This window comes from Vanellus vanellus (assembly GCF_965231255.1).
Source record: "Vanellus vanellus genome assembly, contig: HAP1_SCAFFOLD_147, whole genome shotgun sequence".
Classification (NCBI taxonomy): domain Eukaryota; kingdom Metazoa; phylum Chordata; class Aves; order Charadriiformes; family Charadriidae; genus Vanellus; species Vanellus vanellus.
Genome location: NW_028126926.1, coordinates 308975 through 335597, shown reverse-complemented (window position 1 = coordinate 335597; position 26623 = coordinate 308975). Strand labels below are relative to the sequence as shown.

The window sequence follows — 26623 nt, the reverse complement described above, 5'->3', positions numbered from 1 at the left end:
AGGTTGCCCAGAGAGACAGGAGATGCCCCATCCCTGGAAACATTCCAGGCCAGGTTGGCTGGGGCTTGGAGACAGCTCATCCAGTTGAAGGTGTCCCTGCTCATGGCAGGGGGGTTGCACTAGATGGCCTTTAATGGTGCCTTCCAATCCAAACCATTCCATGATTCTAAACAGAGCCCGTTTTTACTGGGAGGGGACCAAGTCTGTACTGGAAGGGTTTAATGAAATCCAGTTTCAAATGGCACAATGCCCAGTCGTACTGGGAGGGGATGAGAGCATCCAGTTTATACTGGAAGCATGCTCAGCCTGTACTTGGAGGGGTGAAAGAGGACTAGTTTGTAGTGGGAGGGGCCAAGTTTGTACTGGCAGGGGTTAAAGCAACCCAGTTTGTACTGTGACAGAGCCCGGACTGTAGCGGGAAGGGGCCAGGGGCTCCAGTTTGGACTGGGAGGGTGGCCCAGTGTACCCTGGGAGGGTCTAAAGGGATAAAGTTTGTACTGGGACAGGGCCCAGTCTGTTTGTACTGAGACGAGGCCCAGACTCTGCTGGGATTGGCTCAGAGGATCCCGTTTCTACGTGGAGAGGGCCCAGTCTGTACTGGGAGGAAAGTGGGGGATCCAGTCTGTACTGAGATGAGGCCCAGTCTGTACAGGGCAGTGTTAAAGCGATTCATTTTGTACTGGTACACAGAGTAGTCTGCACTGGGAGCTGGGCTGGGATCCACTTTGGACTAGGAAGAGGCTCTTTCTCCGCTGGGAGGAATTAAAGGGATTGTCTTCATACTGGGACAAGGCCCCTTCTGTACTGGGAGGGAATCAGGGGATGCAGTTTGGACTGGGACAGGGCCCAGTCTGTCCTGGCATAAGTTAGAGGATCCAGATTGTATTGGAGGTGGCCAGTTGGTAGTGGGTGGGGACCGGGGAGTCCATTTTGGACTTGGCATTGGCCCAGTCTGTACTGGGAGGGGTTAAAGGGATCCAGTTTCTATTTGGACGGAGCCCAGTCTTTACTGTCAGGTGTTTAAGGGATCCAGTTTATAAAGGGACAGAACCCAGTCTGTACTTGGAGGGGTAAAATGGAGTAATCTCTATTTGTTGACAGTCAGTTCTGTACTGGGAGGGGAGCACGGGATCCAGTTTGTACCAGGAGGGGACCCAGTCTGTACTGGGAGGGGGCCACAGCATCTAGTTTGTACTGCCACGGGGACCAGTCTGTAGTGGGAGGGGTTAAGGGATTTGGTGTGTACTGAGAAGGGCGCAGTGTATACCAGGAGGGTTTAAAGAGGTAAAGTTTCTCATGGAATGGGGCCCAGGGGTTACAGGGAGGGGGCCATGGGATCCAGTTTGTCGTGGCACCTGACCCAGTTTCTGTGTGGAGGGGATGAGGTGGTGGAGTTTGTACTGGGACAGGAACTAGTTTTTACTAAGAGGGGATGAGTGATCCAGTTTGTACTAGGAGAGGGCCCCATCTGTACTGGCAGAGGTTGAAGAGATCCACTTCGTACTGGGTCAGGGCCCAGTCTCTACTGGGAGGGGTTGAGGAGATCCACTTTCTAGTGGGACAGGGACCAGTCTGTCATGGGAAGGGTTAAAGGGATGCAGTTTATACTGGGAGAAGGCTCAGTCTGTACTGGGAGGGGATTGGGGATCCAGTTTGTACAGGGACGAGGCCCAGTCTTCTTGGGCTTGGTTCAAAGGGCCCCATTTTGGACTTGAAAGGGCCCAGTCTGTGCTGGGAGGTTGCCAGGAGATGCAGTTTTTACTTGGATGGTGCCCATTCTGCATTCCAAGGGTATCAGGGGATCCCACTGCTACTGGGATTCGGCCTATCTGTCTATACTGGGACACGTTAAAATAACCCACTTTGTACTGGGACAGGACCCTGTCTGTACTGGGAGATGTTAAACACCAAGAAGGCAGATGTCATGGTGGGAGTCTGTTATAGACCACCCAACCAGGATGAAGAGACAGATGAAATATTCTAGAAGCGGCTGGGACAAGTGTCACGATAGCCAGCCCTTGTCCTCGTGGGGGACTTCAACTTACTGGATGTCTTCTGGAAATGCAATACAGTGGAGAGGAAGCAGCCCAGGAGGTTCCTGGAGTGTGTTGAGGATAACTTCCTGACACAGGTGGGGAGGGAGCAGAGGAGGGAAACACCCCGCTGGACCTGTTGTTTGCCAACAGAGAAGGGCTTGTGGGGGATGTGAGGATTGGAGGCCATCTTGGGCATAGTGATCATGAAATGACAGAATTTTCAATTCTTGGAGAAGTCAGGAGTGGGGTCAACAGAACTGCCACCTGGGACTTCCGCAGGGCGGGCTTTGGCCTCTGTAGGGGTCTGGTTAACAGAGTCCCTTGGGAGGAAGTCCTGAAGGGCAAAGGAGTCCAGGAAGGCTGGACATTCATCAAGAAGGAACTTTTAAAGGCACGGGAGCAGGCTGTCACCATGTGCCGAATGACGAGCCATCAGGGAAGAAGACCTGGCTGAACAGAGAGCTTTGGCTGGAACTGAGGGGAAAAAAGGGGTTTATGACAGTTGGAAGAAGTGGCAGGCAACTCAGTTGGACTGCAAGGATGTCATGAGGTTATGCAGGGAGAAAAGTAGAAGGGCTAAAACCCAACTAGAAATTAATGTGGCCATGCCATAAAAGACAATGAAAAATGTTTCATAAATACATCATCAACAAAAGGAGGGCCAAGAAGAATCTCCATCCTTTATTGGATGTGGAGGGAAACACAGTGACCAGGGATGAGGAAAAGGCTTACATACTTAATGCCTTCTTTGCCTCAGTCTTTAAGAGTAAGACCAGTTGCTCTCTGGGTACCCAGCCCCCTGAGCTGGAAGACAGGGTTGGGGAGCAGAATGAAGCCCCCACAATCCAAGGGGAAATGGTGAGGAACCTGCTACATCACTTAGAAATACACAAGTCTATGGTGCCGCTTGAGATCCACCCAAGGGTACTGAGGGAACTGGCGGGATTGCTCACCAAGCCACTTTCCATCATTTATCAGCATTCCTGGCTAACTGGGGTGGTCCCAGTTGACTGGAAGATAACAAACGTGGCGCCCATCTACAAGAAGGACCAGAAGGAGGACCTGGGGAATTACAGGCCTATCAGTCCGACCTCGGTGCTGGGAAAGGTTACGGAGGAGATCATCCTGAGTTCCATCATGCAGCACATACAGGAGAACCAGGCGATTAGACCCAGCCAGCATGAGTTTATGAAAGGCAAGTCCTGCCTGAGAAACCTGACCTCCTTCTATGACAAGGTGATCGGCTTAGTGGATGAGGAAAAGGCTGTGGGTGTTGTTTACCTGCGCTTCATTAAAGCCTTTGACAGTTTTTCCCACAGCATCCTCCTGGAGAAACTGGCTGCTCATGGCTTGGACAGGTGTACACTCTGCTGGGTAAAACACTGGCTGGACGGCCAGGACCAAAGAGTGGTGCGGAATGGAGTTCAGTCCATTTGGTGGCCGGTCACAAGTGATGTTCCCCGGGGCTCAGTACTGGGCCCGGTTGTCTTCAATATCTTTATCAACGATCTAGACAAGGGGGTGGAGTGCCCCCTCAGTAAGTTCGCAGATGACACCAATTAAGGTGGGAGTGTTGATCTGCCTGAGTGTCGGAAGGCTCTGCAGAGGGATCTGGACAAGCTGGATCCATGGGCCGAGGCAAATGGTGTGGGGTTCAACAAGGCCAAGTGCCAGGTCCTGCCCTTGGGTCACAACAACCTCACGCAGCGCTACATGCTTGGGGCAGAGTGGCTGGAAAGCTGTGCAGAAGAAAAGGACCTGGGGGTGTTGGTGGCTGAATATGAGCTGGCAGTGTGCCCAGGTGGCCATGAAGGCCCACAGCATCCGGGCTTGTACCAGTAATAGTGTGGTGAGCAGGACTAGGAAAGTGATTGTCCCCCTGTACTCGGCACTGGTGAGGCCCCACCTCGAGTATTGTGTTCAGTTTTGGACCCCTCATGACAATAAGGACATTGAGGTGTTGGAGCGTGTCCAGAGAAAGGCAACGAAGCTGGTGAGGGGTCTGGAGGACAAGTCTTGTGGGGAGCGGCTGAGGGAACTGGGGTCGTTCAGACAGGAGAAGAGGAGGCTGAGGGGAGACTTTCTCGCTCTCTCCTGTTCCCTGAAAGGACGTTGTAGCAAGGTGGGGGTTGGTCTCTTCTCCCAAGTAATGAAAGAGAGGACTTGAGGGAAATGACCTCAAGTTTCTCCAGGGGAGATTTACATTGCGTATTAGGAAAAATTTATTCAGCTAAAGGGCTTTCGAGCACTGGAACAGGCGGCCCAGAGAAGTGGTTGAGTCACTATCACTGGAGGTATTTAACGGATGTGTAGACGTGGCACATAGGGACATGGTTTAGTGGTGGACTCGGCAGTGTTAGATTTACAGCTGGACTCTATGATCCTAAAGGTCTTTTGCAATTCTCAATGATTCTGTGATTCTTTTGGGACTCTGGATTTTGTTTTGTCCTTGCCCCTTTTTGGGAGGGCAGGAGGTGTCACAGAATTTTCCTACACTCAGCCTCGCTCGCCCTCACACCCCACTGCCCCCAGAAGAGCACTGAGCCACCAGTGAGGGGCAGGACCTGCCTTCCCAGGGCCTGGGGGTCAGGGTCTGGCCTTTCTGCTGCATCAACCAAACCAAGGGGTTCCTCAGCGTTACAGCCACCTGCACAGTGCCTTTGCCTACCTGCAGCCACAGCCTCCAGTTATCTCCTCTAACGAGTCCCTGGGGAGACTTTGGCAGTAAGGACCCTCAGTGGGGCCAATCAAGGCTTCAAGGTACTTTGCTTCTGACTTGGACTTCTGGAGCACTTTGTTCAATCTCCTCTCAGTGCCTGAGGCTCATGGACTCAGCACCAAATACACCGTGGGGCTCATTAAAAGACAGAAAGCTCTAACAAGGTGTTCATCGTTCTTGTAATTTTCTTCAAATCTTCAAGACTTGTACAGCCAATTAGAGAGGTTTCAGAGTGTAGTTAAGGAGGAGATTTCAAAGTGCACCTAAGAAAAATGTCTTTTTTATTTTAAAGGATATAATGTATTACTCCCGATTATCACTTATGATTAGGATAGAAGCATTCTCTGATTGTTCTGGATACAGGGTGTCCCTTCAGGGGGTCTGGATAGGGAGGAAAAGCAGTCCATGGAGGTCTGACACTGTAGGACAGCTTTGCTCCTCACCTCCCCACCCTCCCCATTTCTGACATTGGCCACCTGGGACTGACACCCCTGGTCCTTGCATCAGACTTCTCCACTGAAGTCTGCAGCTGGATGTCACAGCTCCATTGCCCCATCTCCCACCTGCGCTCCTCAGAGCCCTGGCTGCACCCAGGCGCAGGAGAACTTTTCCTGTTTGTAAGAAAAGGAAAGTAAAGCATTACAGAAAAAGTAAATGCCTGCGGGGCATTTGAACGGGTTCCAGGATGCAGTGAGGACCAGCATCACTTTTCCCCGCTGGCACCTTTGCTGTGGCAGCAAAAGCTGGACGTTTGTCTTTTTTGCTCCAAACACCGCCAAGAGTTAAAAAAGGTGCTTTTGAGGATAGAGTGCGCAGGAAAGCAGAGAGGGCCAAATTGTCTGGGGCATTTGAAGGGGTTCCAGGAGGCAGTGAGGACCAGCATTACTTTTCACCGCTGGAAACTTTGCAGTGGGAGCAGGAGCTGGACGTTTGTCTTTTTTACTCCAAACACCGCCGACAGTGAAAAAAGGTGCTTCTGAGGGTGGAGTGCACAGGAAAGCAGAGAGGGCCAAATTGTCTGGGTCATTGGAAGGGGTTCCAGGAGGCAGTGAGGACCAGCATCACTTTTCCCCGCTAGCACCTTTGCTGTGGCAGCAAAAGCTGGACGTTTGTCTTTTTTGCTCCAAACACCTCCAAGAGTGAAAAAAGGTGCTTTTGAGGATAGAGTGCGCAGGAAAGCAGAGAGGGCCAAATTGTCTGGGGTATTTGAAAGGGTTCCAGGAGGCAGTGAGGACCAGCATCACTTTTCCCCTCTGGCACATTTGCTGTGGCAGCAAAAGCTGGACGTTTGTCTTTTTTGCTCCAAACACCGCTGAAAGTGAAAACAGGTGCTTTTGAGGATAGAGTGCGCAGGTAAGCAGAGAGGGCCAAATTGTATGGGGCATTTGAAGGGGTTCCAGGAAGTTCCATCTTAACATGAGGAGGAAGTTCTTTCCTTTGAGGGTGGCAGAGTACTGGCACAGGCTGCCCAGAGAGGTGGGGGAATCTCCCACTCTGGAGACATTCCAAACCCGCCTGGGTGTGTCCTGTGCAACCTGCTGTAGGTGACCCTGCTCTGGGAGGGGGCTTGGACTAGATGATCTCCAGAAGTCCCTTCCAACCCTGACCACTCTGTTATTCTGTGAAACTGGAGAGACATGGATATGAAGGGTGGATTGTTCGGTGGATGAGGAACTGGTTGGGTAGTCCCATCCAGTAGTGGTCAATGGCCTCACATCCAGATGGAGACTGGTGACAAGGGGTGATCCTGAGGGGTCCATACTGGGACCAGTACTGTTCAATATCTTCATCAGTGACATAGGCAGTGGGATTGAGTGCACCCTCAGCAAGTATGCTGATGACACCACGCTGAGTAGTGCGGTTGACACTCCCAGGGGACAGGATGTCATCCAGAGGGACCTGGAAAGGCTCAAAAAGTGGGCCCGTATGAACAGCATGAGGTTCAACAGGGCCAAACGAAGGGTCCTGCACCTGGGTTGGGGCAATCCCTGATATCAATACAGCCTGGGGGATGAAGGGATGGAGAGCAGCCCTGCCGAGAAGGACTTGGGTATACTGGGGGGTGAAAAGCTGGACATGAGATTGCAATGTGTGCTCGCAGTCCAGAAAGCCAACGGTATCCTGGGCTGCATCAAAAGAAGCATCAGCAGCAGGATGAGGGAGGGCATTGTGCCCTTCTGCTCTGCTTTGGTGAGACCCCACCTGGAGTGCTGCTCCAGCTCTGGAGCCCTCAGCACAGGAGAGACATGGACCTGTTGGAGTGGGTCCAGAGGAGGCCACAAAGATGCTCCGAGGGCTGGAGCACCTCTGCTGTGAGGAAAGGCTGAGAGAGTTGGGGTTGTTCAGCCTGGAGAAGAGAAGGCTCTGGGGAGACCGGAGCGGGGATTCCTCTTGCCTCAGCTCAGCTGCCCTAAATCAGTGTGAGCTCCTTCTCTGAGCTGCCCTGTGAGCAATGGAGACAGAGGCCAGGAGGGAGCTTTTCCAATGCAAACACCTGGTGGCATTTGAGGTGCCAGAGGTGGTTCAGGACACGTGCAGGGAGCTGCAAGCTCTAATGGAGCACTTTTGAGAGACAGGGCAGCATCCGTGTGCACTGGTGGGGAATCCCTTTGGCCAACGGAAAACATAGAAGATCACAGAACCACGGGATCACAGAATCACAGAATTGTAGGGGTTGGAAGGAACCCTCGGAGATCATCTAGTGCAACCCCCCTGCCAAAGTAGGGTCACCTACAGCACGTTGGACAGGAATACAGCCAGGCGACTTTTGAATATCTCCACAGAAGGAGACTCCACAGCCTCTCTGGACAGCCTCTTCCAGTGTTTTGGTGCCCTCAAAGTAAAGACATTTATCCTTGTGTTAAGATGGAATTTCCTGTGTTCCAGTTTGTGCCCATTTCCCCTTGTCCTGTCGCTGGGCAGCACAGAAAATATTCTGGCCCCATCTTCTTGACACCCGTCCTTTAGATATTGATAAGCATTGAGGAGATCCCCTCTCAGCCTTCTCTTCTCCAGGCTCAACAGACGCAACTCTCTTAGCTGTTTCTCATAAAAGAGCTGCTCCAGTCCTACATTTTGCCCTGCTTCTTCCACTCAAGATCCGGAACTCCACCATCTCATGGTCACTGCAGCCAAGGCTACCCCAGCCTTCACATCCCCAACTAGTCCTTCTTTATTTGTCAGTAAAATGCCCAGCAGTGCACCTCTCCTCGTTGGTTTCCCCACCAACTGTGTCAGAAAGTTCTCATCAATGCTCTGCAGAAACCTCCGGGACTGTGTGTGCCTGGCTGTGTTGTTTCTCCAGCAAATACCAGGGTGGCTGAGGTCCCCCCAGACAACCAGGGCCTGTGACCATGAGGCTATTTCCAGCTGTCTGTAGAAGGCCTCATCAACTTCCTCTTCCTGATCTGGTGGTCTGTAGTAAACACCCACAACAGTGACTCCCACAGTAGCCTGTCCCTTAATTCTTAACGATAAGCTTTCAACACATTCTTCATCCAGCTGCAGGCAGAGCTCAATGAGTTCCAGTTGCTCTGTCCCATAGAGAGCAACTCCACCACCTCACCCTGCTGGCCTCTCTTTCCAAAAAAGTACATAGCCATCTGTGACAGCATTCCAGTCCTGCGAGCTATCCCACCATGTCTCTGTAATTGCAATGAAACCATGGCCCTGTGACCGCACACAGATCTGTACTTCTTCCTGTCCGTTAACCACGCTGCGTGTGTACAGGCGTTTCAGAGAGGTCATCGAGCATGCAGGTTTCCCTGGAGGAGAGCGAGAGGATCCATCACAGTCGTACACGCCCTGGAGGTGGTTGGCTTTCTGGATATCACCTTGGGAGTCCGCTAAGGAATATTTGTCACTGCTCTGGTTGGCTGTGGTTATTGCCCAGCTGGATGTGACAGTTTCAAGCCTGCCTCACCAAGATGGCCAGCCTGCTGCCAAAGACTCCCTTGCCTCTTCTAGACAGGTGGATCCCATCCCTCTCTAAAAGGCCATGTTCATATTTTATTGTCATAAAAGCAAAAACCCTCATGATAGCACCAGCCACGTAGCCAGGAGTTGACATGCATTATGCGTCCGTTTCTGGCTGCTCCCTTCTCTACCTGGTAAAACAGAGGAAAAGACTTCTATGTAGTCTAAATCGACCCTCTTCTACCTTAGAACTATTACCCATTGCCCTGTTGCAGCAGGCACTGCCCAAAGGGCAATGATGCCATTCTTGGTTTGTTCCTGCGAGCTGTCAGCAGGCAGTGCTCGGAGCCAGGCGCTGTTGCCTGCCACGGGGCCTGCACACCCTCATCCCACAGGCAGAGCATTCAGCGGGCCAAAGAGCATGGCATTGGGTGGGTGTATCACATCCCCTACCATGCACGAGCCTCTGGGAAGATCAAACGATACAACGGACTGCTATAAACTACACTGAGAGCCATGGGTGGTGGGACCTTCAAATGCTGGGATGCCCATTTAGGAAAGGCCACCTGGTTAGGTAACATTTGAGCATCTAATATGGAGCTGTCCCTGCCCAGTGAGAACTTTTCCATACTGTGGAAGGAGATAAAGACCCTGCAGGGAACATGAAGAATATGTTCGGGAAGAAAGTCTGGGTTATTCCTGACACAGGCAAAGGCAATCCTATCCATGGGATTTCTTTTGTTTAGGGCCCTTGGTGCACTTGGTGGGTGATGCGGGAGGATGGGGATGACCGACGTGTTCCTCAAGAGGATTTGATTTTGGTGAGAATGGCCAATGAATCAAACTATATATTTATTGCTAAATTACCACTATATGTCATCACTACTACAGTTGTCGTATGCTCTAGCCATGATATGACAGTGAGAGTGACCTAAATTAATGAAGAATGAACTTTGATGAAACTGAGCAAAGTGCAGAAGTGATGGAACCAGAAGTGGCTGCAGCAACTGGCACTCAGGAATTGTCTTGAGATCAACATCTTCAACCCACAGATGATGGGCATGGGCCCTGCCGGCTACACCAGCTGCGAGCTCCAGATGCAGCACGCAACAATTCAACACCACACACCACGTCTCCTGCCGGGAAAGACAGTTACAACAGATGGAGCCCAAAGTCATGGACTAAATGAACTCAAGGGACATTTCAGTGGGATGGGCCATGGACTAAGGGAATGATATCTGTGTGCATATATACATATATGAAAGACAGGAAAATGGTGGTGATTTATGGAAAAGTGTAAGACCTGGGCATGAGGTAGATGGTATAGAATAAGGGGCGGACGCTGTCCTGGTTTTGCCTGGGATAGAGTTAATAAGAGGTAGCTGCTGTGTTTTGGATTGACTATGAGAATAATATTGCTAACTCATATTGTTTTAGTTGTTGCTGAGTGATGCTTATATTAAGTCACGGACTTTTTCAACTTCCCGTAGAAGGTGGGGGTGGCACAGACAAGACAAGCTGGCCAAAAGAATGTTCCATCTCAGAGACGTCATGCTCAGTATATAAATGGGAGTTGGCTTGGGGGAAGGAATCGGTGATCACTTCTCCGGACAGGCGGGGCAAATGATCATTGGGTGGTGACAGTAATATATTTTGCATCACTTTATTCTATATATACTTATTATTATTATTATTGATGTTGTTACTGCTAATGCTTTTATTTTCTGTTACTGTTCTATTAAACAGTATTTATCTCAGCCCATCGTTGGTTTTTTTTTTCCCTGCTTTTCCCTTTTCTCGCTATTCTACCTGAGTAAGAGCTGTTACCTGACCGGCCACATCTGACTCAGTGTTGTGCAAGGGTCAGACCCAGTAGGATCAAGCCCCAACACAAGTAGTATAAACCCAGAAAAATATCAATCAGCAGGGTTATGACAAGAGAAAAATTAGAGTCATGGTCTAAGATAAGCCCTGGGCAATGTGCTGAGAAGGGGTGGCAGGTTATTGTTGGTGAAACAGCGTCCATTGGGTCAGTTTCCATAGGGCATCCTTGAGCTCCTGGTTCCTCATGCTGTAGATGAGGGGGTTCACTGCTGGAGGCACCACTGAGTACAGAAATGATACCACCAGGTCCAGAGATGGGGAGGAGATGGAGGGGGGCTTCAGGTGGGCAAACACTCCAGTGCTGATAAAGAGGGAGACCATGGCCAGGTGAGGGAGGCATGTGGAAAAGGCTTTGTGCCGTCCCTGCTCAGAGGGGATCCTCAGCACCACCCTCAGGATCTGCACATAGGACACCACAATGAAAACAAAACATGCAAAGAAGAGACAGGCACTAACCACAATTAGCCCAACTTCCCTGAGGTAGGAGTGTGAGCAGGAGAGCTTGAGGATGTGGGGGATTTCACAGAAGAACTGGTGCAGGGCATTGCCCTGGCAGAGGGGCAGTGAAAATGTATTGGCCGTGTGCAGGAGAGAATTGAGAAACCCACTGCCCCAGACAGCTGCTGCCATGCGGACACAAGCTCTGCTGCCCAGGAGGCTCCCGTAGTGCAGGGGATGGCAGATGGCAACGTAGCGGTCATAGGCCATTACGGTGAGGAGAAAATACTCAGCTGAAATAAAAAAGAGAAAGAAAAAGATCTGTGCAGCACATCCTGCATAGGAGATGGCCCTGGTGTTCCAGAGGGAATTGGCCATGGCTTTGGGGAGAGTGGTGGAGATGGAGCCCAGGTCAAGAACAGAGAGGTTGAAGAGGAAGAAGTACATGGAGGTGTGGAGGCGGTGGTCGCAGGCGATGGCGGTGATGATGAGGCCGTTTCCCAGGAGGGCAGCCAGGTAGATGCCCAGGAAGAGCCCTAAGGTCAAGAGATGCAGCTCTCGTGTTTCTGCAGACTCCATGAGGAGGAACTGTGTGATGGAACTGCCATTGGACATTTGCTGCTTCTGGGCAGGGGGACCTGTCCAAGGAGGAAAAGGCAGTGACAAACTCGGTGACATCTCTGAGGAAATCCCCATGCCATTCCTCACAGAAATCCCCCTCCCACAGCTGAATGAGGAATGACCCAGCTCATTCCCAACCCCACAAACTCAAAGACACCCTCCCTTATCAGGCAAAATACTGCTTCGACACCTACTTTCCATGAGGACACCTCTGGGGCAGGACTCCCAGAGTCAGAGGCAGAAGAGAAGCTGACCCACACCCCCTCCCCAACTCCTGAGATGCAGAGTTCAACAGAGGGGTGGGGAAACGAGGAGAAATGCGCCTGTGCTCTGAAAAAAGGAAGTGAGGAGAGGGAGTCAGGCAGGCGTGCAGTGAAGCCTTCTCCTCAGTGACAGTGTCTCCAGACAGAGACACTGCAGGGCACTTGCTTTTATGTTGTGCATCACTTATAGGACACACTCACTTCTCCTGGACTGGAGGTGCAGCTGCTGAGAAGGCATCTCGAGCTCTGGACCCTGTGGCTGTGGGGCGGGCGGTAGAGTAGAGCAGAGGCTTGCTGCCGAGAAGTTGTCTGAAGGTCAGGGGATGGCGGGAGGTGCCGGGATCCCCCCTGCCTGGGCATGTCTGGCAGGAGCTCCCTCTGTCCCTGCCTGTGTCTGGGCTGCCAGGAACTGCCCCTGCCTGGAGCTGCTTCTCTGCCCCCCGGGTCTCCTCCCTGCCAGTGCCCCAGAGCCCATCCCACCCGCTGTGTGCTCAGCTCTGCCCTGCAGACCCCTCCTGGCAGCACAGCGCTGCCCGGGGGCATCTCTGGGTGTGCGGGGGCTCAGGAGGGGTTCAGGGAAGTGCTATTGAGAATGAGGGTCTCTGTGCCTTCTCCATAAAGGAGAAATCCTTTCCCACCTCCCACTGCCCACCCAGCACCCGAGAGGAGAAATCCCACAGCACAGACTTGTTCTCTTTCAGGGGAAAAGTCCTCGATGTCCTTTTTCAAAAGGACTCTGTGCAAATGTCCTGGGGGTGATGGGGATCCGGGAGCAGCCCTGACCCACACAGGTCCATCTCAGCAACAGAAGGCATCTGCCTTGCTGGCAGTCACTCCTTCCACCCACCGCTTCTCCCCACAGAAGCTCCGTGGGAGCTCCCCGGGCAGGCGCAGAGCTGACCCTGGCAGAGTCCCTGCCCCGGCACACAGCCCCGGGGTGCAGGGACCCTGATGGCAAGGACAGCCCAGGCCACCACTGCCTGCACACCCCTACGCACACCTCCACAACCATCCCCGGCAGAAGGCAGCCCTCGGGCCCTGTCCCTCTCACCGGGCAGCAGGGAAGCCCTGCTCTGGAGCACATCCTCCTCCTCTACAGCACTGAAACTGAGAGTGTCCTCCTGACAGAGCCCAGCAGCTCTCAGATGGACCAGCTTGAGGAGATCCCTCCAGGAACTGGAGCTGCATTGCCCGGCACCCTGAGACTTACCACACAGAGGCTGGTGAAGATTTCTGCCCCACTGAGCTCTCAGCACCCCCCACTCCCTACTGCCTTTAAGCTCTCTCTGCCTCGCAGGTCTCCCCTCTCTGCCTGCAGGCAGTGCCCCCAGCCCTGCTCCTGGGCAGAGCTGTCTCTCTGCAGCGCTGCCCGCTTGCCAGGAGCTCCCTCCATCCCAGCACCCCGGCCCAGCTCAGCAGCAGAGGACCAGCCCACGCTGGCACTGCCTCCGTCCCCTCTGGGCTCCTTGGAGGTGTCCCTGGGGCTCCAGGGGAACCGCCTGTGAAAAAGGCTGATGCAATCTCTCATGTTCCCTCCCTCATCTGCGCGGAGACACTTACTTCCAGCAGTGTTATTTCTCTCAGCAGAAGAAGAGCTGGCCATGAGTACCCCCTCTTCTTGTCCCATCAGTAGCACACACGGGGTCTTGGACTCTTGGTACCAGGATTCCTTATGGCAAGTCACGGCTTGCCTGGTGCCACAGCTGGGGGGCTTCAGCCCAAACATGCAGCAATGATCTCAGCCAGGGGCACAGACAGGACGAGCTGGAGCCGTTCCTGTAGCAGACAGAGCTGTGACATGGTGGCAGAGCTCAGTCCAGCTGGTCTTCAAGGACAGCCTCCTCCAAGGTCTGCTATAGTCCAGATCGCAATTCAATCTAAGCCTGAAAGGCAATTCAAGGGCACCAGAATGAGTGTTTACTCCTTCAGGAAGAGTTCAAGGAGAAACAAAGCCACTGTGTGGCCACTGCTGAGTTTAAGAGAGCGGGTGGAGCTATATCTGAGATTCTCTACATCCTCTTTGCCTCAGTCTGCCCCAGCAAGGTCTCCCAGGGCTCTGCGACTCGGGGCAGGAATCTGGAGGAACACCACCAGCAGTGGATTGTTCCCAAGTCACCTTAACTAAGACAATCCTTACCAGTCTATGGGACAGGAGGGGTGGCAGCTGAGGGAGATGACAGGGTAAGCCAATGTCCCAACGTGTCCAATAATACTCCGTAATCATTGAAAGGCCATGGAGGTTGAGGGAGGGAACATAGAGGTACATAGACAGGCCAGAGGGATGGGCCAAAAGGAATATCATGATGTCCGATAAAGAGAACTCTGAAGTCCTGCCCTTGAGGTGCACTAACCCCGTGCAATGACAGAGGGCAGGGGCGGTGTGGCTGGGTGGCAGCTTTGCGGGAAAGGCTCTGGTGGTCCTTCAGTTTCATTAGGCAAAACAGGAGCCGGGGGCAAAGAAGGCCAACAGCATCCTTTGCTTCTCTTTCCATTCCCTGAAATCCCGAGTGCTTCTCTTTTATTCTCCTAATACCCTCCCAAAAGAACAGCCCACCTGTGCTGGTTTGAGGTGAAACAGAACCCTTTTTCTGTTCAGTAATTTGACTTTGCAGCCAAGCCTCCTCGAACTAACTGAACTCTCTGAAATTTAATGCATATCATCCATAAGCTGTTGGCTCTCAGAGTGACAAAACCTGATTATCTATAATTTATGCCAAGGCATGGTATGCAGAGAGGCTCTTGCTTAGACTTTTTGCTATAACAACCAAGGGCAGCTCACTTTGTTATATGCCCCGTTGGAGGGTCGGAAGCAGTAAATTGTAGAGGGGTCACACCTTTGGATAGGAGCGGAGATGAGAAGTGACCCCAAACTGACTAACTTATCTAAACTGACAAGTCCTTTCTCTCTCTCCCTCCTCTCCTTGGAAAGAGAGGTGAGGGAGAGCATCTGTCGTTTGTCGCAGTGGCCAGGCCGGCCCAAACCGCAAGAAGGGTGAAGGAACTGCACTGTTGGACTAAAGGCAGTCCTTGCTCCTGCACACAGAATTCCAGCCACAAATAGCTCTGTGCTCATTTAATATTTGGTTCGCTGTCTCGAGAAATTGTCCCTGACACACCCTTGGCTGGGCTCAAGTAGCATCTTGTCTGGGAAGCTCTCCTAATGAACAGCCTCATCCCAACTTCATTGCGTGGTCTGTAAACGGAGAGGCAAGCCCTGCAGTCAAAGTGGAAGGTTTGTGGGTGATGGTGGTGACTGAAATGACCCACAATGCATCTTTGGTGTGGCTTTCTGGATGCTCAGAACCAATGGACCTCTGAAGGAAAGTCAATCTGGAATTGGAGCTTACGGAAAACACATTTAAAACTCTTTTCTACTGAGTCGCTTGGAGCAGCAAAATTCCTGTTAGTGTTTGCCTGTGTAAAGGCTGTATGGGAAGTGCACAGCATAAAACAGACCATGCAGCTTGAGCTAAAATATACGTTAAGGAGGAAAAGGATGTTACAAACTCAATAAGCAGGTGATTGAACCAGGGCAATGCCCTAGGAGATCCCACTGTCTTAAAGTAGCAGATCCCACTTCTCCAGCCTGTGAAGTTTACGTTAGTCATTGCAAAGTGAAAAAGGAAGCCGGTGCCATTGGAACCCTGTGGTGTGCCATGTATGATTCACAGGATCTCCTGAGAGAAATGGATGAGAAGGTAAAGAATGTGCAAAAAAAGCCATCTGTAAATTGAAGGAGGAGGAATTTCCCAAAATAAAGACAATCATCTTAATCAAAATTTGAGAGGAAGATCTCAAGGTAAACAGACATAGACCCTGGTTACAAATCAAACAGCTGGACTTAGAAGTTGGACAAGCACAAGATTTAGAAACAGAACTAAAGGTTTTAGAAAATGAGCTACAGAAAGCTGGAACAGCAGCTCAGCTTCCAGCAGAGTAACATATCATCACGAACAGAAGTCACAACCAATCTAGACCCAAGGTGGGAAAATGTCAGCTTCCAACCAAGGCAATGAAAAGGATTAATGTGAAAAGACCCATCAGGTCAGCCTGCATAGTAAGGGAAAGCAATATTTATTATGCTGTAGATGCAGAAGGCAATAAGCATTGGATTTTGCCTCAGAATATTCAAGGAGAGTTTATCGAAGTTCATGCGTGAGCTCGGACAAAGACTCTGAGCAGCGGGTGGGGGCCTAACTTGAAGAAGGATGTATATCTCTGGTGTAGGAACTGCCTTTCTTGTGCCATGACCCATGCAGGCAACCCTGGATCAAAAGCCCAACTCCAGCACCAACATATTGGAAGCCCACGGGCACAACTGCAGATCAATTTTGTGGGACCTCTGTAAGTGACAGCTTGAAACACCAAACACATCTTGGTAGTAGGAGATCCTTTTAGTATATAGACAGAAGCCCCCCCTTGCAAAACCAACATGATGGCCACCACTGTCAATCTGCTCTTTTAACTGCTCCACACCATAGAGTCTGATCTCAGCACTCACTTTATCACAAGAATTATGCATGAGCACTGCAAAGCCTAAACGTAAGATGTGCTACCCTGTCTCTGGCAACCCGTGGGGCAGAGGAGAGGCAAAAGCCAGTAACGGGGTTTGGATGTTGAAGGTGGGGTCCAGCAGAGATGAGGCGTCAAGGGAGTGGATGGGGAGAGATAGGCAAAGGTGAGACAAGTTCTGATCTTGATTGTGGGGCCACTACTGTTGTAGGAGCACGACTGGCCCGCAGCTGGCCCCAGCAGTTTGGGGACAAGAGGTTTATCACAAAACCGCTCTTCCCAGCAGAGCCAAGATAGGGTCAGAGGGAAAGAGGAGCGGCAGGCCAAGGGGAGATGGCTGGCATGGTGATGATTCTGAGGGCACTTCCACAGCAGCAGCCTGGTTGGCCCTCAGGAGACATGCTGGCCAGCAGGCATGCTGAGATCATTCAGCACATCAGAGACCCCACCCAAGAGGAACTCCATCCTTGGGGAGGGGAGGGGGTGAGGCAGGTGGAAGAGGCCCACCTGGGTTCTGATCCTGGGGGCACCTCTGTTACATCAGCCTGACAAACCATGGCAGACAGAAGGGCAGGCAGGGCTCATGGACACCCGGCTCAGGACAAGCCCTGACACTGGCGGAAAATCTTCTCCTTATCTCCAGGTTGAACATCCCCTCTTTCACCCAACACTTGTCTTTCATCCTCTTAATATGCACCAGAGGTGGAGAGCCTATCTCTGTATTTTTATGACCTCCTCCTAGGTTCTGACAGGCTGCAAGGAGGTCCCCCGAAGCCTTCTTTCTGCTCTTGACCTTCCTTGCAACCACTGGCTCAAGGGGAGCTTTGCCTTCCTAAAAAAAATGATGTCAACAGAGATAAATTTCTTCCTTGTCATGTCCTTGCTGTCACCTCCGGGCAGCTGCTTCATGGCCCCTGTCAGAGCCAGCCTCGTCCCTCTACTCACCCAGCCTCCCTGCCCCACAAATGCATTATCATCACGGGAAGACCCATGGTGCACGAAGAGGTTTCTAGGGCAATCAAAACCACAGTCAGTGGAGAAAGGGAAACAAGGGTGGGCTCTTTGTGTGCTGTATTATGTTAGTGTAAGATATCTACCCATATAGACACACAGCAAAAACGGATCCTTCCAAGAGCTGGTCTGACACCTTCCATGTATCCAGAACCTGGCCCCGGGATCCCCTCGTCCCCCTGATCCCCCCCAGGCACAGACAAGCACACGCTCACGCAAATGGCTCTCTCCAGCACAGAGTCAAAGAATCATTGAGGCCGGGAGCCAGTCAGCGTCCACCTTCTCTGGGCTGCCCCTTCATGCTTCATTTTAGTCAGGACCTCCTTTCTCACCCATGCCAGGCTCCTGCCAGCTTTGACAGACTTCCTGTATGATGGGGTGGACTGTTCTGGAGCTGCAAGAGTCCATCCTTGACTAGCAAAGAGCTCTCTGCCCCCCTCTTCTCCGCACGGCCGTATCCCATGGGATTCTTCTGATCAGGGCCCTCAGAAGGCCAAAGCCTGCTCTCCTGAAGTCCCCCTCTTGGCCTTGTTCCCTTCTTTCAGGAGCCTCAACTCTACCTTCTCACCCCTGACTGTGACATCCCTGACAGTGGTAGATGGGAAATTTTTTTTCTACACTCTGGAGCAGGTACGGAGACCTCAGTTCTCGTTAGCGTTTGTCTGAGCCTCTTCTTATCCTCTTGGCACGCAGAGATGTCCCTGGGAAGTGCCCTGCTGCCAGGAGGGATCTGCAGGGCAGAGCTGAGCACACAGCGGGAGGGATGAGGTCAGTGAGCACTGGCAGGGAGGAGATGTTGGGACAGAGAAACAGCTCCCGCAGGGACAGCTCCAGGCAGCCCAGACGTGGGCAGGGAGTCGGAGGGACCTGCTCCCACAAACACCTTGGGAGAGGGCACTTGGGCACCCTCCCTGCCATCCCCTGCAGTGCAGACACCCACTCTGAGGGAACGCCCAGGTCTCCTCTTCCACCCAGCAGAGCCCAACCCTCTGTCCCTCTCTTGCCTCCTCACAGCAACACTCCTGGCATTTCTCCACATTTCCCCTTTCTGCTGGTTTAGGGCAGCTTATCTTCTCTAGATGGGGACTTAAAAACATTGCCTTTTTATTTTGGGTGGCAGTATTTTGCTATGTTATCAGGTCTTTTTTAATGTTTCCATTTTCTGTCCCTTACGTAATGGCACCTTGCGAATTGCCGCGGTCAGACTCACCTTGGGACGGCGGGAGGCCTCTGTTGGACATTGTGTATAATTACACCTTGGGTTATATTATGGGCCATTTAGCAAGAGGGGGGATGTCTCTTGAGTTTTTGTATGTGCCGGTGGCATCAATAGCAACAGTTTTTGAAAGTCTGGAGTACCCTTGGAATGTTTTGGTTATTGTGCTTGGGTAATTAAATTTTGCTGGCTCTTTCTTCTTCATTGGTGTATCTGCAGTATAGGGAAGTATCCAGCGGCAACCCCATAGGCCCCCACAGCCAACATCATACCTGCACAGCCCCCTCCTGTCCCTGTGACAGACATTGCGCCTGCACAGACCCTGCCGTCCCCTGCGACACTCAGACCCTGCCAGCCCCCATGGCAGGCATCCATCCGATCCAGACTCCGCTGGCTTAGATCCCACTGGCTCCTATGTCAGGCACTGCACGGTATTTCTCCTGCACAGCACCCGCCAGCCCCCATGACGGACATTGCACCTCTCCAGTCCCTGCTGGCTACCATGACAGGACCCGCAGCTGCAACGAGTATTAGACAAGACATGCAATAGGACCAGATAACAACGGGCAGTCAGGGACATCACGCAATGAAGAAACAGAGGAAACCACTCCATCATTATCCCTAAGTGAGCTGCGGGACATACGTAAGGATTATGGCCATCAGGAAGGCAAGCAAGTGATTCCTTGGCTACTCGATTGCTGGGACACTGGAGCTGATAGTTTGGACTTAGATGGTAGAGAAGCCAAGCGGTTGGGACCATTGACTAGAAAATTGGGTATTGACAGGGTTTTTGGATGACCACCACAATCCCTTAGCCTCTGGAGATGACTCCTGTAAAGCGTGAGGAGCAAGTATCCCTATAGGGACGCTATCCCATACCACCCATCCAAGTGGACAACTATTGAGAGAGATGTTCAGAATCTGAGGGAAGTAGCTGTGCGGCAGATGATTTTTACTGATTTGGACAACCTGAAGACACCATTAGATCCAGATGCACTCAAAATTACCGGACCCACTTGGCGCATGTGGGTACGGAGAGCACCAGCGGCACATGCTCATGGATTGGTATTATTTTGCTGGAAAGAGGATGAGGCACCGACAGTGGGTCATGTGGATACTGACATGCAGCATTATGCACATAATCTTTTTCTGCCGCGCAGGACAGTGTTTCAGCATTGGACAGGTCACGTGACCAGGCCGCTGTCTCAGTTGAGGAAAAACCATAAATCTGCGGTAGCATGTGGCAGTGTATTGGACAACTGGTTAGATGATGTCCCTCGGCAGGTCAAAGCCTCAGCCATGGAAAAATCGTCTGAAAAAGCTAGGTGGGAACTTGATGAGATGTAAAACAGAACCAATTTTGTTCAGTAACTTCGCTTCTTAGCCGGGCTTCTTCTAACTACTGAAATTAACAGTATATTGTGCAGACAGTGTTCACTCTCTCAGAGTGATCAGACCTATGTTCACAGCGGATGCCCAGGCACGGTGTGCAGAGAGGCTCTTACTTATACTTATTGCTATAACACCCACGGCCAACCAACTTTGTGATTTGCCCCTTGGACGGTTGGAAGTGGAAAAGCATAGTGGGGTCCCACCTGCGGGGAGGAGTGGACAGGACAGGTGACCAACGGGGTATTCCATCCCATCTGCCTCATGCTCAGTATAAAAGCTGAGGGATCAAAGGGTCAGCGCTCTTCCTTCAATGGCCAACGTCTGAGGAGGACTCTGTATGTTCGTCTGCCTTTGATCCTGATCTTGAATCCTTATCTGGAATCCAGTTCCCATCCAGCACTGAGTCCAGTCTGGGACTGCCCCAGCGCCAGCCAGTGACGTGATCATCATCCTGGGAGCTTGATATGGTTTTGTATATATTTCATTATGGACTTTTTATTTTATTATTAATATTTCATTAACCTAGTTTAGGTCCTTCTAAACTCGTAAGTCCCTTTCTCTCTCTCCTGCCTCTCCTCGGTAGGGGAGAGCATCTGCCGTTCTGCCTGAGTGGCCAGTCCAGCCCAAACCTCAATACCTACACATTCACCCTCCATTTGGAGAGGTCCAGTTTCAATATCATTTGGAAATTGCTGATATCACTTAATGCGTAAGCAGATAAATGAAGAAAAGTGGAAGAAAAAGGAATCTCTTTTCTTTTCTTTTCTTTCATTTTTAAAATCATTTCACTTCTGAAATCTCTCAAATAAGAATTGTAAAGTGAAGAAAGTTATGCTCAGAGCCTTGGCTTGTTAGGGCATTTTGCATGTTAATGAACTGGCCTCTTGAGAAGTAAAAGGCAGCAACAAAGCTCCAAGTTTCTGAGCATGTCAGTGGGCTGCACTGAGGGCCACCCCTGAAAAGACCTTGGAGGGAATGACCAGAAAAGGGACTGTCCCTGGAGGCTGGTGAAGCAGGAAGTCAGAGGCACTGCTTACAGGTTGAAAATCAAACATGGAAGTGGTTGTGAAAGCCCTTGACCTGTCTCATCAAGCGGGATGTCCAAGCACTGACCCCCACACCCTGGGAATGGGGATCCTTTCCCACACGGGAAGCTCAGGGCTCTTCCTGGGAGCAGTGAGATGAAGGGGTGTGTGATGCCAAGGGCAAGACACCTCTCAAGCCCTCTGGAGGGTGGGGTGGAGGCAACAAGGCCCCATTGATGTAAGTAACTGGAGTGCTCTCAGGGGCCTCAGTGGAAGAGACCACAACCATAGTCAAAAGGACAAGGATTTCAGTTCTGTTGGGGGGTCCCAGCCCCAACAAAGGGACCATACCCCCCACAGGCTGTTCGACACTTCCCTATGCCTGTGGCTGTTTCTCTGCAGATGTCAACCACCACCCCTGCTTCCCCACCCCACTCTGACCCCATGCTGTCCCAAGCTCTACTGATGACTCTGTCTTCACTATTTCTTCAAACACAAGGCTGTCATTTTCTGAGGTTTTCCTAATGGCTGTGAGTTCCCCATAACCTGTGCAGCTTCTTCCAAAGCCCTCCTAATGCTCCTCAGATGCCAAAGATGTCTCAGCTCATAGACTCATTTGAATCCTCTATTTAGCTCCATGTCATTGCACGGAACTGCATATCCTACTGCTGCTGCCTCAAAGACAAAACTAGATCTATTTCACTTCAGTATGACACCCTCCTGATATCCCAAATCTGGGTTTGTTACACGGTGTGCAAGCCAATAACACACAGAGCAGAGGTATTTCCAAGTTTATTCCATTAATGCACAGAAATGGGGTGCTCAGCCCAAAACGGGAGCAAAAATTAGCTTCAAAAGACTCCACTTCTATGCATTGATGTTTACATATTCAAACAATTCATATATATATTCACAGTTACTCATTGTTATTCTCTTCAAGGATTGGTTGAGATTTCTTTGCTTCCCATGTAAATTAGTGCACAGACTCTGTCTTCTTCTTCCATTGTTCTCTTTTGAGTAGGTGGAATCATTTGGGTGGGTGGTCAGTGAGTCAGTGGTCGCGATCTCCCCCTGGCAGAATTACCTTTTACCACTTCTCTGATCTTGGCAGTTCCAAGAGGTTTTCTGGGTTCGCTGACCCGCCCTACAGTTCATCACTCTCTTGACAGGAATCCCCTGCTTCTCAACAATGCTACATTGTCTGGTGGTAGTTCCTTAACTGAGTCATAGATAAATCTTTCTCTATTTTCATATTAGGTAAATTATTAAATAGAGTTGGGGCAGTACAGAGGACTTGAGCAGCAGCAGGTTTCCTTGGTTGCTTCAATTACAATGACATTTTACATTTCATTTTCCTAGTTTATGTCAATTTTCCTGCAACAGAGAGAGCTGCCCTGTTATTACAGAGATGCTCCTCAGGAAGGCAGTTCTGATGCTGTGATGACACAGTAACCGAAGGCCTCACTATTATCCAGCACAGTAGGGACAGCCTGTGAGGAGACATGGGCAGCTTACTGCTGCTGAAGGTGAACCCATTGAACCCCTTTCTTCAATGCTTCTTTGAGCTCCTGGTTCCTCATGCTGTAGATGAGGGGGTTCACTGCTGGGGGCACCACCGAGTACAACACTGCCACCACCAGGTCCAGGGATGATGAGGAGATGGAGGGGGGCTTCATGTAGGCAAACATGCCAGTGCTGATAAAGAGGGAGACCACAGCCAGGTGAGGGAGGCACGTTGAAAAGGCTTTGTGCCATCCCTGCTCCGAGGGGATCCTCAGCACAGCCCTCAATATGTGCATGTAGGACACCACAATAAAAACAAAACACGCAAAGAAGAGACAGGCACTAACCACAATCAGTCCAACTTCCCTGAGGTAGGAGTGTGAGCAGGAGAGCTTGAGGATGTGGGGGATTTCACAGAAGAACTGGTGCAGGGCATTGCCCTGGCAGAGGGGCAGTGAAAATGTATTGGCCGTGTGCAGGAGAGAATTGAGAAACCCACTGCCCCAGGCAGCTGCTGCCATGTGGACACAAGCTCTGCTGCCCAGGAGGGTCCCGTAGTGCAGGGGTTGGCAGATGGCAATGTAGCGGTCATAGGACATGGCTGTGAGAAGAGAAAAATCTGCACCAAACAAGAAGGAAAAAAAAAAGACCTGTGCAGCACATCCTGCATAGGAAATGTCCCTGGTGTCCAAGAGGGAATTGGCCATAGCTTTGGGGACGGTGGTGGAGATGCAGCCCAGGTCAAGAACAGAGAGGTTGAGGAGGAAGAAGTACATGGGGGTGTGGAGGCGGTGGTCACAGGCGATGGCGGTGATGATGAGGCCGTTTCCCAGGAGGGCAGCCAGGTAGATGCCCAGGAAGAGCCCGAAGGTCAAGAGCTGCAGCTCCCGTGTGTCTGCGAATGCCAGGAGGAGGAAGTGGGTGATGGAGCTGCTGTTGTACATATCCTGCCTCTGGGTATCTGTTATTGTTACTTGTGGTTATCTGTTAAGGAGGAAAAGACAGTACTGAGTCAGAGCAGACTTCTCCTGGCAAAATGGATTGCATATGTCTTTGCAGCCCCACATTCAGACCCTCTTTTCAGGAGCACCTCTCTGCAGCTCCCTCACTTGAGCTCTGGCTTTTGCTGGCTGAGGCTGCCACTGGGAGCTGGGCAATGGGCTCCTGAGGAGTCCTCCTTGCTGTGCAGCACGAGGGAAGTAGGACAGCAGGGCTGTCTCCAATTAAATGTAATTGTGTTATATCAAAGAGCTTTTCAGCGTTGTTGTCGGCAATTTGCCCAACTGCACAGCAGAGGAGAGGGGATTTTGTTTTCTCTGTTTTGTTCTGGTTTTACCTGCCACATTTCGGAGCGGTTTGGGATGGCCGAAATCCCTGACATTTCTAATGCACTCCAGGTGAAGTCTTGTGGGTCCTGAGAGGCAAAGGGATGGTCCCTTAGTGCAGAGAGAGGAGAGCAGCTCTGCCCATCAGTCCTCTTCTCCGCTGCCCTGTGCTGGCAGCTTGCAACTGGAGGAGGATCCCTCTGAGGTGTTGCCATCAAAAGAAGCAGGACACTGCGGAGAAGAAAGGAATGCAGGTTCAAAGGGGAGATATACAGGCTCATTGCCTTTTCTCATCTCTCCCCTCCCAGACTGGAACCAGGAGGGATCATTGCAGCTGCCCACGTACAGCTGCCCAGCAGCATTTCCATGGCCTGAGCACCGAGATGTCTTCTCCATGTGGATCCGAGGGAGCACAGAGATACTATGGGAGAGCTGTGCCCTTCTGGAGAGCACCCTGCAGCCCCACAGGACTCCTCAGGGAAATAGTTGATGTCCTTAAGTTGCCTGGAGGAGTCCTGGGCACATTGCTCCCACAGACACGACTGCAGAGCAGGACCCAAAGGGTCGGCATCTGAACGGGAGCTGAATCTGCCACCTGCAACCCCCACCCCCCGCACTGACTCAGTTTATCCTCAGTTTATCCAACGGTGAGAACAAGGGCAGCTCAGGCAGGAGGGGACGGCAGTGAAATGCCACAACACTCCCGACAAGGGAGGAGGGACATGCTAGGCAGATGGCAATCCGGGGTTCGTCCTTTGCTGGGCTCTGGCTGCTGCAGGGTCAATGCGTGCCCGAGACCCCGTGGGCTGGAGAGCAGAGATGTACCCCGGCTGGGAACGGAGACCAGGCAGGAGCTGCCCAGGGGAAGGTGTCTGTGCTGCAGGGACAGCACGGACGGGCCCACATGCCCCTCGCCAGTGTTTCAGGCAGCAGCTCCCTCTCACTCCCTGCCCGTGTCTCTGCTGCCAGCAGCCCTCCCCCTGTCCCCGGCTCAGCTCCCGCTCAGTGCTCACAAACCCCGTCCCACTGCTTTGCGCCCACCTCTGCCTGCAAACACCTCCAGGGACGGGGCACTGCCCAGGGGCACCTCTGAGTGTGCGGGGGCTAAAGACCAGTTCACAGCGAACCTGATGTGGCTGCTAAGGGGAAGATGCTGCTGAGTTGGTGTGCTGCCCGAGAGGTCCTCTGAAAAATATCATGAGGTAGAGCTCACCTGTGCTGCTGCTGCACTCTCTTGAGAGCAGAAGCACCATGCCCTGACCTGCTCATCCCTACCCTACCATGCTGGGGTCACTCCTTCCACCCACAGCTTCTCCCCACAGAATCTCCGTGGGAGCTCCCCGGGCAGGCGCAGAGCTGACCCTGGCAGAGTCCCTGCACCAGCACACAGCCCCCGGGGTGCGGGGACCCTGCTGGCAAGGACAGCCCTGCCCACCCCTGCCTGCACACCGACCTGCAAACCCCGGAGCCATCCCTGGGAGAAGGCAGCTGTCCGTCATTGTCCCTCTGAAGGTGCAGCAGGACATCCATGCTCTGAAGCACATCCTCCTGCTCCACACCAGACAAGCCAGGAGAGCCGTCCTGACAGCTTCTATCAGCCATGGCATGTGCCAGCTCTAGGAGACACTGCCAGGAACTCATCTGCATTGCCCCACAGCCAGAGACTTACCATGTGAAAGGCTGCGAAGGTTTGTCCCCCGGTGAGCTCTCTCCTGTCCTCCCACCCCAGACTGCCTTTACCTCTCTCTTCTCTTCTCTTCTCTTCTCTTCTCTTCTCTTCTCTTCTCTTCTCTTCTCTTCTCTTCTCTTCTCTTCTCTTCTCTTCTCTTCTCTTCTCTTCTCTTCTCTCTCTCTTCTCTTCTCTTCTCTTCTCTTCTCTTCTCTTCTCTTCTCTTCCCTCGCTGCCTGCAGGCACTGCCCTCAGTCCTGCTTCTGGGCAGAGCTGTCTCTCTGCAGCGCTGCCCACTTGCCAGAAGCTCCCTCCGGCCCAACAGCCCAGCCCAGCTCGGCAGCAGAGGACCAGCCCACGGTGGCACTCTCTCTGTCCCTTCTGGGCTCCCTCAGAGATGTCCCTGGGGCTCCAGGGGAACCACCTGGGAAACAAGCTGAAGTCATCACTGATACTTTTCTCCCTCTGCTGGGCAGAGAAACTTCTTCCCTGCATTGCCATTTCCCCTTTCGGAGACAGAGTTATGTCCAAGAATCCCCTCTTCTTGCCCCACTATGAGACAGCACACCCAGGCAGTGAAAGGCAGGAGTCTCCTGTACCTCCTGTACCCATGCAAAGCACAGGTGACACATGAGGTGCCAGAGGTGGCCTAAGACACGTGCTCGTAACTGATAGAAATATTAAGAGGGACAGGGCAGTGTCTGGAGTCATCATTTTGAGGCTGGTGGGGCATGGTGGTGACACTCTCTCTCCTCCACCAGCTGTCTTTACCCCATCTCCTTTGGCACCCATGGCCCGTTTCTCACAGACACCCCTACAGTGCCTTACCTTCTTCAGGGCAGCTGCTCCATTGGAAGGTGACCTACACCCTGTGGTGCCATGGGAGGTGCCAGGGCTCTCCTGCACAGCCGCATGCAGCCAGCAGGGACAGCACAAGACCTGCAGGAACACGATCGTCATTCAGAGCAGCCGTGTAACACACCCCAAGAGAACCTCTGGGACATTCAGTGCTTTTTTTGAGGCAGCTGCAGTGAAGCCAGTCCTGTTCCATCTCCATCCAGTAGACGTTGGCGCTGCTCCTCCAACAGCCTTTA

At 52.0% G+C, this 26623-nt stretch overlaps 1 protein-coding gene across 1 annotated transcript; it reads right to left on the bottom strand.

Annotated features, from left to right (window-relative positions):
• Positions 1–10671: 10671 nt before the first annotated feature.
• Positions 10672–23479, bottom strand: LOC309685628 (olfactory receptor 14C36-like; the record flags this gene model as incomplete). The annotated part of the gene is made up of 2 exons (XM_082501366.1): positions 10672–11607; positions 22556–23479. The coding sequence occupies 2 exons, from the start codon at positions 23477–23479 to the stop codon at positions 10672–10674; spliced, it is 1860 nt and encodes a 619-aa protein (XP_082357492.1).
• Positions 23480–26623: the final 3144 nt, after the last annotated feature.